Source organism: Anastrepha ludens, chromosome 6 (genome assembly GCF_028408465.1).
Source record: "Anastrepha ludens isolate Willacy chromosome 6, idAnaLude1.1, whole genome shotgun sequence".
Classification (NCBI taxonomy): domain Eukaryota; kingdom Metazoa; phylum Arthropoda; class Insecta; order Diptera; family Tephritidae; genus Anastrepha; species Anastrepha ludens.
Genome location: NC_071502.1, coordinates 8,006,438 through 8,023,554, shown reverse-complemented (window position 1 = coordinate 8,023,554; position 17,117 = coordinate 8,006,438). Strand labels below are relative to the sequence as shown.

At 38.0% G+C, this 17,117-nt stretch overlaps 1 protein-coding gene across 1 annotated transcript in view; it reads left to right on the top strand.

Annotated features, from left to right (window-relative positions):
- The window catches only part of LOC128867418 (calcitonin gene-related peptide type 1 receptor), a 95,896-nt gene that overhangs the window by 27,989 nt on the left and 50,790 nt on the right, over positions 1-17,117 (top strand). The window contains 2 exon segments of the mRNA XM_054108609.1: positions 9,128-9,234; positions 9,348-9,439. Of these exon segments, the coding sequence (XP_053964584.1) occupies positions 9,128-9,234; positions 9,348-9,439 (199 nt within the window).

The window sequence follows — 17,117 nt, the reverse complement described above, 5'->3', positions numbered from 1 at the left end:
GCACAAAAATCTATTCATGCAGTGAGTAGTTGCGTACGGAATATAAAATCAACATAGCGATGTCGTTCATTCCGTGCCTGGGGTGTAGTTCGAAGTTCGGTTAGTCTGCGTGATTTTGATTTCACTGCCAACAATGTTTGAGTGGACTGTATTTCTGTATTTCCCCCTTTTTTTGGTGAACCCCTTGTCCCATTGTTTCTGTTCGACCATTAGTTTTTATGGCACATCCTGTCCACGGATGCTATCAGCATGTGTTCTTTTTTTCTCCTTTTTTTGTGTTTGTGGTATTAGTATTCGGTGCTGCCGAAAATCATTGGATCGTTTGTGGGTTCACTGGTCGCGTGATATCCTTTGGCCACTCAAATTTGATAAGTGCTTTTGTGGTTGTAGTACGCTAAGTTCAGTATTTGGCTGAGCTTCCGGCTTTGCTGATACTGCCGAAAGTGAATGAAAGCTGAAATAATGCAGCAGGAAGTAAGCAGTTTTGTGATTCCCAACGATTTTTTTGCATTTTTGTAGTTATCTGACTTTTATCTATTTATTTTATTCAAGTATTAACTAAGTTGAGATTAAAATTAAATAAAAAAGCAGAAAAGCACAGAACTTAAGTGAAAAATTTAATATTGAATCATTTATTTACACATCGATCAAGGAATTATATGAGCGAAGACTTAAGATGCATACAAATAACAGCTCGATTGAAGATTCGTATGAGACAGACACTGCTTGGAATAAAATACAGACAAATATACCGAAAGCTGCGATTAGAGAAAATCTAGCAAAAGAAAAGTCAGCACAAAGAGTAAAACAATAAACCATGGTAATGTGAGGCAGCCGCGGGAGTCTAGCGTAAGTGCACTAGCTTGCCATCCCAGAGATTATGGATTCGAATCTCACGTAAAGCACTTTTCCAAACTTACCTCCTTTCCCTCTTTCCAAAAAAAAATCTCATTCCTCAAAACCCAAAAAGTTAAGGATGTAAAGGTATTTACACCCGCACAATAGTCAGCGCATTTTTTGCATTGTCGTTGCTAAAACAAGCAAAAACAAAGAAAAACACACAGTTACACAATGCAAATGCAATGTTATGCAATGGCGCCAAGAAGAGGAAGCGGGCAACCGCGGTAATAGCACAGACACACCACCTTACCGAAGTCTTCAACCATTTGTGCAATCCTTCTGGCAGAAAAATGCGACACACAGATGGCGCTCCAAGCAGTAAAAAGGTGTTGGTCCTAAGCAGCGACGGGTGGGCATTCTCACTACTTAGGACTGATACCAGCAGACTAGTCACCTACCCTGTCAGAAATCAAAATAGATTAACGAAACCAACGCAGGCAAGTCTTGTCGAGACCCTATGCTCCCGAGAGGAGTGAACAAGGGGAAAAAAATAAAAAAAATGTGAGGACGTATCAATGAAAATGGAACTGCTATCTTAAATATAGGCCAGGAGAAATAACACACAGTTGCTACAAAGAAACTAGCAACAAAATTAACTCTTTGATTGCAAAAACTAAAGAAAATTTTTGGAAAGCTTCACAGCGAATATGGAGTATGATCTTTGTGGCTTCCAAAAAAAGATTTGGAATATGCTAAAAAACATAAAATACCAATCAACGAGCAACGAGTTAATTAATATACCAACCATTCCAATAGACTCGTGGGTTTCCTATTTCACTAAGCTTCATCTGGCTTTTAGAACACCTATGCTGCCAGAAATAAGGCCAACTGACACGCAGCCATACCCCGGTCCAACCCAATATGAACTCGGGTCAATCACAACCAAGCTTAAAAATAGATAATCTTCCGGAAATAAAAAATTTCAGACGAAATATTTAAGTAGGGTGGTTCCTCTTTAGTATCGGAACTATTGGGTTGGCAACTAAGTAATTGCGGATTTTTTTTAGAAAATCAAAGACAATTTTTTCATGGAACTAAGTAACTTTATTCTGTAATGCATTGCCCATTTTGATCAATGACCTTTTACCATCTTTCAGGTAGCATCATAATCCCACGTTCATAAAACTTCTAGTTTTTATTATCAAAAAACTTAATCAGGCACGATTTGGCATCATCATCATTTTTGAATGTTTTACCATTCAAAGAGTTTTGTAAAGATCGAAACAAAAAGTAATCAGATGGTGCAAGGACAGGTCTATATGGTGGATGTGGTGAAACATCCCAACCAAGCTCTAATTTTCAATTTTTAAAAAAATTTTTTTACTGATTGACAGCTAAATTGCCAACTATCTAATAACAAAATCTACATTTGTACTACGTCTGCAAGGCTAAAAATTCAACTGAAGCCATCTATGAGTGAAATCCGATATTAGTTCAGTACCAAATAATACCGGTTCAATGGAAGATGAGCATAAAAATTCCAGCTTTTAAAAAAGGAGACAAAGAAAAATCCCCAAAACTATAGAGGCATCATCCTGCTAGCATCAGTGTCGAAGCTGTTCACTAAAATTGCGACCGAAATATCTAGAAAAAGAATAAGCAAGGGCATCTAGGACTTCGCCGAAATCGCTCTACAATCGATGCCATTTTTATTGTAAGCCAAATTGTTGAGAATGCAACTGAATTAAACAAACCGGTGTGGGTGAACTTACCAAAGCATCCAACAGAGTTAAGCTATGAGATGTTATCAAGTACCTGCAAATATAGTAGCGCTAATACAGGACTTCAAAACTGACAAGAAAAAAATTATTCGGCAAAAGGCGTATAATCAAATCCGATACCTATTAAATTGGGTATTGGGCAAGGTGACAGCCTAAGCCCAATACTGTTTAATGTGATTATGGATGCGATTATTGAGAAAGTATCATACGAGAAGCAGCTCCTGGATTTAGATCGGGCAGCAAAAATATAAAATAATATGCTATGCTGACGATGCGATGATTTAATCAGAAACCGAGCATAACCTTCACCGACTTCACCTTCTGTTCGAATTTGATAAAGCTTATCAGCCGCCTTAATATGGAAATCTCAGCTAAAAAACCCAAATCTATAGTAATATCCAGAAACCATCTCCGCTGTAAACTCGCCGTTTATAGCAGACCAATTGAAGAGGTGGTTAAATGCAATTATCTTGGAACGCTAATAACCAGCAAAAAAGTCTTAAAAAAAGGATCGAAAATCCAAATTAAAAAAGCGGCTGCCATGTCAGAAGGTTTACAATATATAATCTGGCCTAATAAATATATCCGTATAAAAAGTGAAACGCGTATCTATAAAACTTACGTGCGACCAATACTAACGTATGCTTCATCATAACAACGAGCAAAACCTAGTACACTCTGCACGATAGAAAAACGAATACCGACATCCGTGAGCTTTGTGAAATCAAGGATAGCAACAAATTCACCAGAAAAAGGAGAAAATTATGGCAAAATTTTGTTGAAATGATGCAATCTGACAGATTTGCCAAAGCAGCTATGGAAGGTAGACAGACTAATGCTGGACATTAAGCTCGCAAGATGATTTCACCTAACAGAAAACACAGACGCCAGTCGTTTCTTTCTCATGCTAACCAGCTCCAGTTGGAAACACCAAGTGAAACCAAGTCCTTCTCCATACGATCTTTCCGACGCAGAGTAAGCCTTTCTCTTCCTCTGCTACCACCAGCTGGTACCGCTTCGAATTATAGGGCCGGAGAGGTTGTATCCATTCGAACGACATGACTCAGCCAGCATAGCCGCTGGATATCTATTCGCTGCGCGATGTCTATGTCGTCGTAAAGCTCATACAGCTAATCGTTCCATCGCCTGTGATACTCGCCATTACTAACGTGCAAAGGTCCAAAAATCTTCCGCAGAATCTTTCGCTCAAATACCCTTCTGTTAGGTATTTGGCCATAAGCACCATAGAAATCGCTATGGAAAAGGAAAAAGTATTCAGCCGATTCTCTGTATTGAAAATCCAACGCTCTCCATTGAAGAGAGTACTGCTCAACTGCTTCATCACGCCTTCTAAGACATCCTCGTGGTACAATTTTGCTCCGGTCTTAACCCCCAGTCGTTTTCGCAGAAATGAAGAGATGCCGATTTAACAAGGCACTCCCCACCAAACCATTACGGAGGCTGAATGGTGGCCACACTGAACCCTTGGAACAATAGTTTTTACTTGTTTAGCGGTATTAGCACAGATTTTATCGTTTTGCTTATTAAAAACTTCTTCAAAAGTGAATTTTTTCGCATCTGTAAAAATAATATTTTCCTGGATCTTAACCGCGCGCCACTGCTTGCATCTGTCGAGTTTACTTTTCTTCAAGCGCGTTGTCAAAAGATGATCAGTTGAGCAACGGAAGGCTTTTCTTTCCCTGGACATGATTTTCTGCTTTTTAAGGGGATTTCTGCGAATTCTTTCTCGAACGGTCTTTATGGCTGCACTGGTTCAAGCCACGCCAGAAAAAACACTTTTCTTTCTATCTGTCACTTCAAACGTTTGGGAAAAACGATTGATCGTGTGGTTGATTCTCGAAATATTAAATTTTTTCAGCAATTTGTAAATCTCACTTGCACCTCTGCCACACTTTTGGTTATGCAATGACTGCAATGCGATTTTCCTTAGCTCCCCACTGCATTGTTAATAAGTGAAATTTGCCACGAAACTGAATATAATTTATGAGTAGCATGCATACGAACAAAAGCAAAAAATAACACAATTTTTTTTCGCGAATTTGTTCTCGCCCTATGCATTGAAAAATTTGTCACAGAATTTATAGTAAGACTAAGTACAGTACTAAGTAATACTCTCTCTCTCATGGTCTCGCGTTTATTTGTACAAATATACAATACAAAAACTTATTTTTTAATTTATGTTAATTTATTTTCATTTGCTCTCTTGCCGACTATTTGCAGTAGCGCTACTTGAGTTGCTAGTAATTTAATGTGAAATTTCGCATATTATTATTGTTTCCCTTTGGCAGTAAAGATACTTTAACAACTTACGAATGCAATTACAAACCACAAACTAAATAGCACTTCATGTCAGAAAACTCATTTGCCAAGAAATGCAATAAAGCAAACAAAGCCCAAATTGCTAACAGACAATGCTGCATACCTGCATACGTTATACGCACACAAGTATATGTGCATACATATGTATGTAGTTATTGCACAGCTAGCAAGAAGCACAACAAAGGAAGATGTGGCGTATACTTAACATTATAGTTGAATGCTTTGTCTGCTTTTAAAATATGCAGGTATACATACGGCAGTGTTCACAATAATAGCAGCGCGGCATACTATTAAGTTCTGGCGATTTGTTTATTTTAAATTTATTTTTTATTTTTTTATAAAGGGTTTTACATAGGGTGCCAGCCAGCTTAGTATACGCCCGTTAGAAATTTCTTTTAATGAAAAAAAAAAATCTTTTGAAACATGGGGCACAATTATGAAATAAATTACTGCCTAAAAAAGAATGTCACTTCTACCTGACAGACCTTTTATCACTACTCTATGTTTATGCCATAACAAAACCCGTTTAACTCATAGCTTCAAACTTCGCACAAACTAAAAAAAATCAAAAAATTTTCTTCAAAATTTCAATTTATTTAAGCAGAATTTTTAGAAAATTTCAAGTACGTAGTTTTACAGCCCATTGAATTTTGGACATTCCAGCACTCCTAATATGGCAGAAAATGCATAATACCGTCAACAAAAAAATTATCAAAAATAAACGCGAATATAGAGCCACTTCACACTTGCACTTTCGCCTTTCATCTTGCATACCTAGAATTTTTTAAAAATTCTTATTAAAAAAAGAGAATCTTAGGTAAATTTGCACCAAAGTTTAAACCTGGATTTACATGATTTCTGCTGTGGTATGAAATATATTTTTATTGAAATATATTCTAAACCACATATTGCGAAGGAGGATGCACTTGCACTTGCAGGACATTGCTATTAGCCTAATTTTTTTTGTTATGTTGGTGCACCCTCCATATAAATGTAGACGAAGTTTCATTTCATTATCTGAATTCATTGCTTGCTTACAAGCCATTTGCTTTCCACTGTCATACTATTATTTACGAAGGAAAAAGTCATGAATCGAGTATTGATTGAATTTTTAATCTGAAAGGTTTAAAAGCACAGGAAACTTATGAACGAATGTTCAAAGTGTATTGAGACTTTTCGCCATCAATTTTGTTCTCCTTGTTCACTCCTCTCGGGAGCATAGGGCCTCGACAAGACTCAGTCTTGCGTTGGTTTCGTTAATCTATTTTGGTTTCTGACAGGGTAGGTGACTAGTCTGCTGCTATCAGTCCTAAGTAGTGGGAGTGCCCACCTGTCGTTGCTTTGGAACAACTTCTTCTTACTGCTTGGAGCGCCATCTGTGTGTCACATTTTTCTGGCAGAAGGATCGCACAGATGGTTGAGGACTTCGGTAAAGTGGTGAGTCTGTGCTATTACCGCGGTTGCCCGTTTTCTCTTGTTGGCGCCACTGATGCATTATGTAGCTGTGTGTTTTTCTTTGTTTTTTTTTTTTTGCTTGTTTTAGCAGCCACAATACAAATAATGCGCTGACTATTGTGCGGGAGTAAGGATGGAAAGGATAAGTTTTTCGGGTTGAGGAATGGAATTGGAGGAATTTTTGTTTTTTGTTTTTTAGAAACAGGGAAAGTAGGTAAATTTGGAAAATTGGGACAGCCGTTCTTTACGTGGGACTCGAACCCACAACCTCTGGGGTGACAAGCTAGTGCACTAACGCTAGGCTATCGAGGCCGCTAAATTCAAACGCGGTCATACAAGCCTTAAAGACGATCCAAGTCAAAGGTGTCCAAAAACAGCAACAAACCAACAATCGGAGAAAAACTACAGGAATGCGAATTGGGAAATCGTCGAGTGACTGAAAGAGATTTAGTAAAGTGTATACAATATTTTGACTGAAGTATTGGGTTTCAGAAAGCTGTGTGCAAAATAGGTGCGGCACTCGCTAATAATGGAACAAAAACACATTCGAATGCAATTTTCTCAGCAAAATTTACAGCATTTTCGAAAGGATAAAATGGATTTGGTCGATTCATCCCTAGAGATGAGACCTGAGTCCATCCCATGACCGTACATCAAAACAAGAGGTTAAACAGTGGTATGAACCCAGTTCTTCAGCACCGAAACGAGTGCGTGTCTAGAAATCGGCCAAGAAGGTGTTGGCATCAGTTTTTTGTGCTGCGAAAGGAATTTTGTTCGTAGATTACTTGCAAGCTGGCAAAAGACTAAAATCTGAATATTGTTGTAAACCTTTAGACCGGCTGAAGGAAAAATTCGAGAAAAAATACCCCTTCCGAGCAGGCAAAATTGGAAAGAGGGGAGAAGTGGCACAGATATAGGTACCTCCTTTCTCACTGTCAGACCCAAGATGGAATCTGGAGTGGGAGCGGCGATTTTCTCTAAATCAGCCAGCATTTTGGTCTCCTTTAAACTACCTGAAACGAGCAGCGTTTTTCAAGCAGAGGTTTTCGCGATCCTGCAAGCATGCAAAATACTTAGGGATCGCTGTTGGCAGGGAGACATTAATATTTTTTCCGATAGCCAAACTACGATCAAGGTCCTGTCGTCGCCGTATTGCAGCTATCTTCTGGTGAACTCCTGTAAGAAGGAACTCAAACGTCTCGAACGTGCAGGAAACATTTCCTTTATCTGGGTACCTGGGCACAGGAATATAGAGGACAATGAAATTGCAGATGAGCTTGCCAGGAAGGGGTCGACAGAACCGGTTTCAGTTGTCCCCTTCTCAGACAGCGGTGGCCCCTTGACCGTTGTTAAAGGGAAACTACACAACTTCTTTCTAAACAAAAAGTGGAAGACAGATGGAGGTCTGTCTCATAGTGCGCTTTTTCGAAAACACTATGGGGCTTTTTCGAAAACTCAATGCGAAATAAACAGAACGCTTAATGTGATGGAACTCCCTCGCCATGCAATTTCCAAACTCCTTGCGGTGTTCACTGGTCACTGGGTGATCGGTACTCATGCGGAGAAACTTGGAATTCCGTACAACCCCTATTGCAGAAGGTGTGGGGATCCTGCACAGAAAGAGACTATGGAACACTTTCTCTGCAAATGTCCGGCTCTGGTGGCTAGACGCTTGAGATTCTTTAGCGTGCCCTTTGGGGATGACTTGAAGAAATTCTCCAGCCTAGATCCCTTTTCTCTCCTCCACTACATCAACAGCACTGGATGGTTGTAGACGGTTTTCTCTTCCCTAATTTTTTTCGCAGGCAGTGGTCCACATTATGGTATCAAAACGGCACGTAAGTGCTACTTGAAGTGTACCTGCGGTACTCTTGCCATCTAACCTACCTACCTACCAGTTTGCAAAAGAAAAAAAGTTAATTTTTCAGCAGGACAATATATCGTGTGAAGAGAGCATTTTGTCACTGACTAGAATCCATGAATTAAATTTCGAATTGTTAAAGCATTCACTGTATTCACCAGATTTGGCCCCTAGCGACTTTCATCTGTTTCCGGACCTACAAAAATTCATGCGTGGAAAGTGTTTTTCGTTTTTCAGCAAATGATAAGGTCGTAACAGCTGTGGCATCGTTTCTACAGCCCTTTCAGATTCTCACGTCGGTCATGGAATTCATAAATTGGAATCTCGTTGGAGTGTATTGATGTTCTGATAGGCCATACTGAATGCTGAAGTGTATTTTAAACCACAATAGTGTGTTTTTCGTATAGACCCGCAAAACTTAATGAACCACCTAGCATACATATCATTGCTATAGACTTGTTTTGCTTGCCTGAAAAGTTCAAAAGTAAAGTTAAGAAAACTCTTCCGAATACTCCACGTACATACAAGTAATATTCATTAAAACATAAATGCAGCCAACTGTGCGGCAGATTAATTTTTCGGTTGCGTTGCTACGTTGCACAACAAACTGCAATTTCTTCATTCATTTTGTACAGCATACAAGCACACATATACCTACTTATACGCATATTAGCACTTGCATATATGCAGCCATTTTATGCGAAAATAATGGAAGTGCTGCACATTGCAGAACACCCACATATTAACCTCATTAAAATTTTATTGAAATGTTTCTTATTCTTCTTACACAATACGCTACACTTCCTGTTGTGTGCTGCCACTTGCCACTTGTGCCACTTGCCGCCTAAAGGAAATGCGCATAAGGAATGCGGAGCAGATGGCGAATGGTATAAACATCCGCTAACGAATAAAACTTGGTCCAATTACACGACCTGCGTCAATATGGCGGATTTGGAGGTGAGGCGAAAATGCAGATAATTTAATTTTTGAATTTTATAAAGGTTTCAATATTTAATGTGATATAGACATTTTATTTTATTTATATTTCCCTTTGTTTTCAATACTTTTAGTGGAGGCACAGCATCAACCTGTTCTATGAGACCGGTTATGGCATATCGTTGGTAGCAATTTTGTTGTCTCTCGCTATACTGAGCTACTTTAAGTAAGTATTAATCAATTTGTGTATTCTGAATTGTTTTGTTTCATTAAAACTGTGAATGGCAAGGTTTGTACAAGTAGATTTACTTGAATGGAAACCATGTTGTTGTATGAAAATTAGAATGCAATATCAACTAATTTATTCAATAGAAATAATAATAATAGTTCGAAGCTATAATATTGTAAAAGTGATCGCTGAGCACGAAAATATTATTGTATACCGCATACAGGGTGCACAGGTTTATACTGTGGGCAAAAAGTAAGGTGAATTGGGTTGTAAAATGAAAAATCTTTATTTATTCTTGTAAATCAATTTCATCCCCTTCAAAATAATCCCCTCTCGATGAAATACACTTATGCCAACGATTTTTCCAATTCCCGAAACATGCCAAATAGTCCATTTCCGGTATAGCCATAAGCACCTTCTTCGATTCAGCTCCTCAATCGACTCGAAACGCGTTCCCGGAGTGGTCTCTTGAGTTTTGGGAATAGCCAGAAGTTGCACGGAGCCAAATCAGGCGAATACGGTGGTTGCGGAACGATATGCGTGGAATTTTTGGCGAAATGGTCACGAAGAACGAGTGCAGTGTGAGACGGTGCATTATCGTGATGCAAAAACCAAGAGTTGTTGGCCCATAATTCTGGTCTTTTCAGACGAATTGCTTCACCTAAACGACGCATAATGCTCAAATAATATTCCTTATTAACAGTTTGGCCAGGTGGAAGGAATTCATAGTGCACCACACCACGAAAATCGAAAAAAACTGTCATCATGACCTTCATTTTTGAACGACTTTGACGTGCTCTTTTCGGTCTGGCCTCGCCTTTAGCACGATATTCGCTTGACTGGTCGGTTGTTTCAGGGTCGTAAGCATAAATCCAAGTCTCATCTCCCGTAATGATGCATTTGAGCTTGTCCTGATAGTCTGAAAGCATTGTTTCACACACATCAACGCGACGACTTTTTTCTAAGAAATTGAGAGTTTTCGGTACCAAACGAGATTTGACTTTTCGTAGGCCCAGATCCTTCTGATATTCCGTTCATATCAGTAAGATCTTTAACAGTCAACCGACGATTTTTGAGCACTAACTCCTTCACTTTATTGACGTGTTGGTCATCTGTTGACGTCGATGGTCGTCCGGAGCGCTCCAAGTCATCAACACGTTCTCGACCCTCTTTAAAGTCTTTGTACCACTTATAAACATTTTTCTGCGACATGGTTGAGTCACCAAATGCCTTCTGCAACATGCTAAACGTTTCCGCAGCCGAAATTTTATTCCGCAAACAAAATTTGATGGCATTTCTCTGCTCAATCAAATCAGACATTGTAAAAATCGAAAAATGCACTCTTGGTCGTTTGGTAAACACAAGCGTAGATATATTACTGATAATGACATTCACAGATGTTATTAACAGTGCTGCCAACTTATGAAAAAAATAACTAGAGCGAAATTTTAATCCCGCGAACTTTCACAAATAAAATCACCTTACTTTTTGCCATGCCTGCTCTCAAATGTGTGGCGCCTTTCGGATTCATCTCTCCTATTACCCATATAAATAAACAAAAAATTCAAAAAAAAAACTAAAAATAGCTTCATTGAAATATATCCAAAATATGATTCGATTTAATTCCAAAGTATTTATTCAGATTTGCGATTCAAATTAATGACATTATACCCCTCAGAAAACTTCTCTTTTCAATTCACTTACAATTTTTTATATTAAATTCAATTAAATTTTTTTTTTTTTTATTGTGGGCATACCATGCCCTGCACAGTGATTATGTAGTTGTGTGTATGTTTACCCTCAGGAAATATAATTTATATTTAAATGCGATAAATGGCTTCATTTGCATTTTCCAACGAACCAGACACACTCCACGCAAGCTAAAAGTGAAGTGTTTGAGCACCAAGCAGAATTTCTAAAGTAATCTGCAATTCAAAAATTTGTATTATAAAATAATCAGTATGAGATTGTGATAAAATACACGGTAAAGTCCAAAATAAACAAGACTGAACTAAAATAGAAACGACAAGAGCTTTGTTCTGATAACTTCGAGTTTACCTATTCAAAATAGTCCACTCTGACCACGATACACTGTTTTGCGCGAACGAAAAGCTTTTCGAAAGAGTGTTTCAGGTCATTGACCAGAATGTCATTCAGGATGTCAGTACAAGCCATTTGGATGGCCTCTGCGGACGCAAAACGTTTTCCTTTCATAGTCAAATGCAACTTTCCGAATAGGTAGAAGTCACAGGGGGCCATGTCAGGCGAATACGGTGAATGATTTATGATTAAAATGCGATTTCTAGTCAAAAAATCAGTCTAGAGAGTCGATTGATGAGATGGTCCATTATCATGCAGTAAGCGCCAGCTTCCTCCTTCGCGGTATTCGACGAATGTTATGCAACAAACGCTTCAAACTGCCAAGATAAAAAATTGCGTTGACGATTGCGCTCATTGCCACGAACTGCTTGTGGACAATTCCCTTTGAATTGTAAAAACAAAGGATCATCGACTTGATTTTTGACTTCTCCAAACGCGATTTTTTGGGTGGTGACTCATTTGCGGCCTTTCATTCGGCACTTTGATGCTTAGTTTCAGGTTCATGTTGGAAGCACGACCTTTCATCACCAGTTACAATATTGTAAAGGAAGCTCTCGTCTTTTCGCGCCTCTTTAATGAGGTCTTTCAAATGTTGAATTATGAGCAATTTTTGATCCTCAGTTAACTGGTGCGGAGTGAAACGAAACCTTTCGTAAGCCCAAATGATCAGTTAAAATGCAATAAATCGGGCTTTTAGAGTTATTCAACTCCGATGGAGTCTTCGGTTATTACCCGTATGTACATTGTCATTAATGTCCTCACAATTATCTCTGGCACGAGATAGACAACCATCGCCATACACTTTTTTCATCAATTCAAAAGTTTCGGTAAAAGTTTTACTGATTTTAAAACAAAATTTAATATTAGCTCTTTCTTCGAAACTCATTTTTGTACCGATGACACAAATATACTGACACTTTAGACGTAATAACTTCGCTTTCAGTTAACCGAATGTCACCAAGCTTTCAGTGAAAATCAGCTAGGGATGTAACTTCCAACGCACAAACTCTTAAAAAGATGGCGCCATCAAAAACATTTTTAGGACATCAGTCTTGTTTATGTTGGACTTCACCTTGTATGTACTCGTAGTTATGTTGGATTATATGAAAGCGGTAGCATATGCTTTTTTTAACTGTATATGTAGCTTTATTATAATTGAGATGGTGGCCTATTAAGTGTTCCACTTTCGTCACTTTACTCACTTAAGCCTAACTAAAGATAAAAATCTTATCTCTACGTCACTACATGCCTACACGAAAGGGAAATCGGTAGCGATAGCTCTACATAACCTTCTTTACATGGCAGAGAGTTCATTGCACAAACAGGAATTTACTTTAGCTGCTTTTCTTGATATTGAAAGGGCCTTTAACAATGTTGAAGCAGAGGCAATCACTGCAGCGCTCACTGATCTTGGGGTACAAACGGGCTTGGTAGGCTTCATTGACAAAATGCTAAATAGCAGAATTATTGAAGCTTTTTATGCCTGTAAAATAGTTTTAGATAAGACCTGGGAAATTAAACTTATGGTTGCTCATTGGCTTTATACTGCTGTCGTCAGACCCATTCTTCTATGGAAATGTTGTCTGGTGGGGTGTTATGCAGAAAAAAACCTATCCCAATTTATTTAATAATAAAATAATTTATTTAATATTCGGCTGCCGTAGCCGAATGGGTTGGTGCGTGACTACCATTCAGAATTCAGAGAGAGAACGTCGGTTCGAATCTCGGTGAAAGATCAAATTAAGAAAAAGTTTTTTCTAATATAGTATCGGTCGCCCCTCGGCAGGCAATGGCAAACCTCCGAGTGTATTTCTGCCATGAAAAAGCTCTTCACAAAAATATCTGCCGTTCCTCCATTTGTGGAACAACATCAAGACGCACGCCACAAATAGGAGGATGAGCTCGGCCAAACACCCAAAAAGGGTGTACGCGCCAATTATATATATAAATATAAAAAATAATAGCATCTACAGAAAAGCAACCACACAATTAAATCGAAAAATCGAGGCAATACCAACACTTGATATTAGTTGGTTGGAATGGCAAATGCAAAAATTTTTTATTCGGCGACTACTTGGCTGCGCGCGTGGCGCTTAGTGGAAGCGATTTCCGTGGAAGCTTAGAAAGAGTCCATATGTTTTTTGTTCACTTTCTTTCACCCTTCCTTTTTCTCTTGTGGTGAACGCATCTCTAAGTGGCAATACCTGCGTTTTATATACCCACTCTTTATCAAACAGCATTTTTTGGCAGCTATATTAAAAACTCTGGCGCCGAAATGTAGTAACTGCAATCGCGGAATATTTGCATATACGTACACATAAAATTATGCAAACACATGAGGTGTGTGGAAAATGTGAGGTGACTTCTCAAATCTGGCAGATGACGTAAATGCATTAAGCTGTTGACTTCTTTAAATTTGTAGTGTTTTTTCTCTACAATTCCAACCGTCAATGAAGCCAAATACTTGGTATTACCCTCAATGCAAAACTGCGCTAGAAAGCAGTGAGTTTAGCAACACAGTTTAAAAGGAAACTTTAAATGAACTTTAAAAAATTTGATGAAATCAAAGGGATATTTTAGAGCATACAAATCTGCTTAACTGATTAATTAATTATATGAAATTTACTTCGGAGCTCAAAAGGATAAAAGACCGATATATAGAACTCCTCAATAAGGAAAATCAGATAAGAAATAGCCCCGCTACAATACAAGAACCATTTTTATGGTGTTGAAACTCCAATATATGGTTTAAATACACAGCCTTTTCCATGTACAGGGTGGCTGATGAATTTTGCTACATTAAGAAACTCAAATAACTTTTTTTTTAGTGTATGGAATTCATTTATTTTTTTTTCAAGTTGAAGGTCATTAAATTTTATTAAATGTAGCTTAACTAGTTTTAAAAATAATTGAATTTAAATGCCCCCCATGCTCGTTGACACAAGTGCGGCATCTTAGTAAAAAGTTGTTCATTGCTGCTTTGAGAGTTGCGACAGGAATAGCCGCAATTGTTGCCTGAATGGATTGTTTTAGTTCATCCAAATTTGTTGGCTTTGTTTTATAAACTTCTTGTTTACATAAACCCCACAAGAAAAAGTCAGGTGCAGTAAGGTCAGGCGACCTGGGGGGCCAACGAAATTCGGAGTTTCTTGAAATCAGTTTATTGGGAAATTTTCGTCGCAACTCTGTCATAACAGTCTGGGCTATGTGAGACGTTGCCCCATCTTGTTGAAACCACACAGAGTTGAAAGGAATTCTCTTTCGGCGTAGTTCTGGATAGAAAAATTCTTTCAGCATTTTCAAATAATGGTCTCCAGTAACCGTAACGGTGTGACCATTTTCTTCAAAAAAATAAGGCCCGACAATACAGCGTGAAGAAACCGCACACCACACTGTCACGCGAAGAGGATGCAATTCCGTCTCGTGGAGTATCTGTGGGTTAGAAGTACTCCATATTCGACAATTTTGTTTGTTCACATTGCCGTTTAAATCGAAATGGGCCTCATCAGACATGAAAAGGCAGTTTAACATGTTTTGGTCTTCTTCCACCATTTGCAGGATCTTCTGGCAAAATTCCAAGCGAATCGGCAAGTCTGCTGCATTCAGTTTGTTAACCATTTGAATTTTGTAGGTAAATAAGTCTAAATCTTTGTGCATTATTGTTTGCAAAGACTGTCGGCTGACACCAAGTTGAGCAGATAAGCTTCTTGTTGAAACCCTTGGATTGCTTTGTATAGCTGCAGCTACAGCAGCGATCGTTTCCGCCGTCCGAACTGGTGGGTTTCGATGATAAGGCCTTCTTGCGACTGTTCCTTGCTCAGCAAAATTATTCACCAGTCTCATTATCGCCGCCAAACATCCGCCTGTACTCTCTCTGTACCAAAACTACGGACTCCAATGCGTGATAGCGGTGGACTATCCAAATTCTTGTGTGCGTGTCCCAGTTATCCATTTTAATAAATTTTAAAGATCAATCTGCAAATTAAAACAAAAATGGAACAGATAACTTAAAAAGAAAAAAATTTATTCAATTTTTTTTTGGTAGCGGCTTTCATCAGCCACCCTGTATTTATTTATTTTTTTTTTTTTTGTGTGTTTGGCGACCGACCCGGTCCGGATATATGTATTTTTTTTTTTTACAGATATACAGCTTACCTTCTGCGATCGATAAAAACTAAAGAAAATTTTGCATTTTTTCGCCAAAAAACGCCAAAATTTTGCCTTCACCACCGTTCTCCGGTAAAACTTTCCAAAACAGAATGTCCAAAAGAAATGGCGGAGGTTTGCCTCGACTTTATCTCCATAAGGTCAGCATCGTTGACAGCACTCTGGGGCTGTTTGGTGTGAGATGGTTCGAATATTGGAAAAAACGTTAGAACAAGTGTATTACCATGTAAATGAGGGGACTACTTTGAGAGGAACACAAAGCAGATGTTAAATAATAAATCAATATTTTTCGAGTCATCTTATTTTTGAATAGACTTCCTATGTGCATTAAGGGACTTGACAAATTCTTCAAGTATCTATGAATATACTCAAAATAATTTCATGCAAGTTTTGTGAATTTTTTAATGCAATTTTCGTTAAAATAAGATGAAATACCTAACCTTTTCTGCAATTTTATTGAGCAAGCGGCCGCTATAGCCGAATGGATAGCTGAGTTCGAAACCCCGATCATGATAGAAAAAGTTTTTTCAAATAGATGTCGCTTCTCGGCAGACAATGGCAAACCTCTGAGGGTATTTCTGCCATTTAAAAGCTCCTCATAAAACATCATCTGCTACCCGAGGGCGGCTTAAAACTCTAGGCCTCTCCATTTGTATAAAAGTAGAAGAAGAAGCTGCTCCAAACACCCAACAGAGGGTGTATGCGCCAATAGTTAATATTGTCCTATCAATTGAGCCCTTTTACTGTGAAAAAATTGAAAATAGTAATGAACTTAATATTTAAAAAAAACTTTAATATTCAAATTATTTTTAGGGAAAATTTAATTTTACAAGATATGATATTTTCAACACGATTTCAAGTTGAAACGAGTACGAGTATAAATGACGAATATTAATGCGTAATATCAAAATATTTTGATGAAAGTCAAATTTTACCATTCGACTATTTTATTTTTTACCTAAACACCATAATGTACTTATGAGTATGTATGTATGTGTGCACATATAAAAATAAATAAGTATTCAGTAGATCATGAGATTGCAAAGTCAATTTCGTTCTCTCACCTGTTCAACTCTGTTAGTTGTGTATGTAGGAAGTGCAAATGTTCACTCTGGAGATAACCACGAATTTCTATACTCGCGTGTTAATGGCATAAAAAATGTTTTAGCAGTTATGAAAAGCAACGTAAATGCTTATATGACAACGTTGACAGTGCAAATGCAAACGGGGTAGTCAGAAAACTATTCAACTACGTATACGAGGAAATTAAATCTTTTTTTCTCTTTCCGCAAAAATCATTATAAATGACAAAAAATAAATGTGAGTGGTTAAAAGTTAATAATATTTTTCTTAATAAAATTCGCACAACCAAAGAGAAGGTACTCAAAAAAAGAAATAATACCCTGGC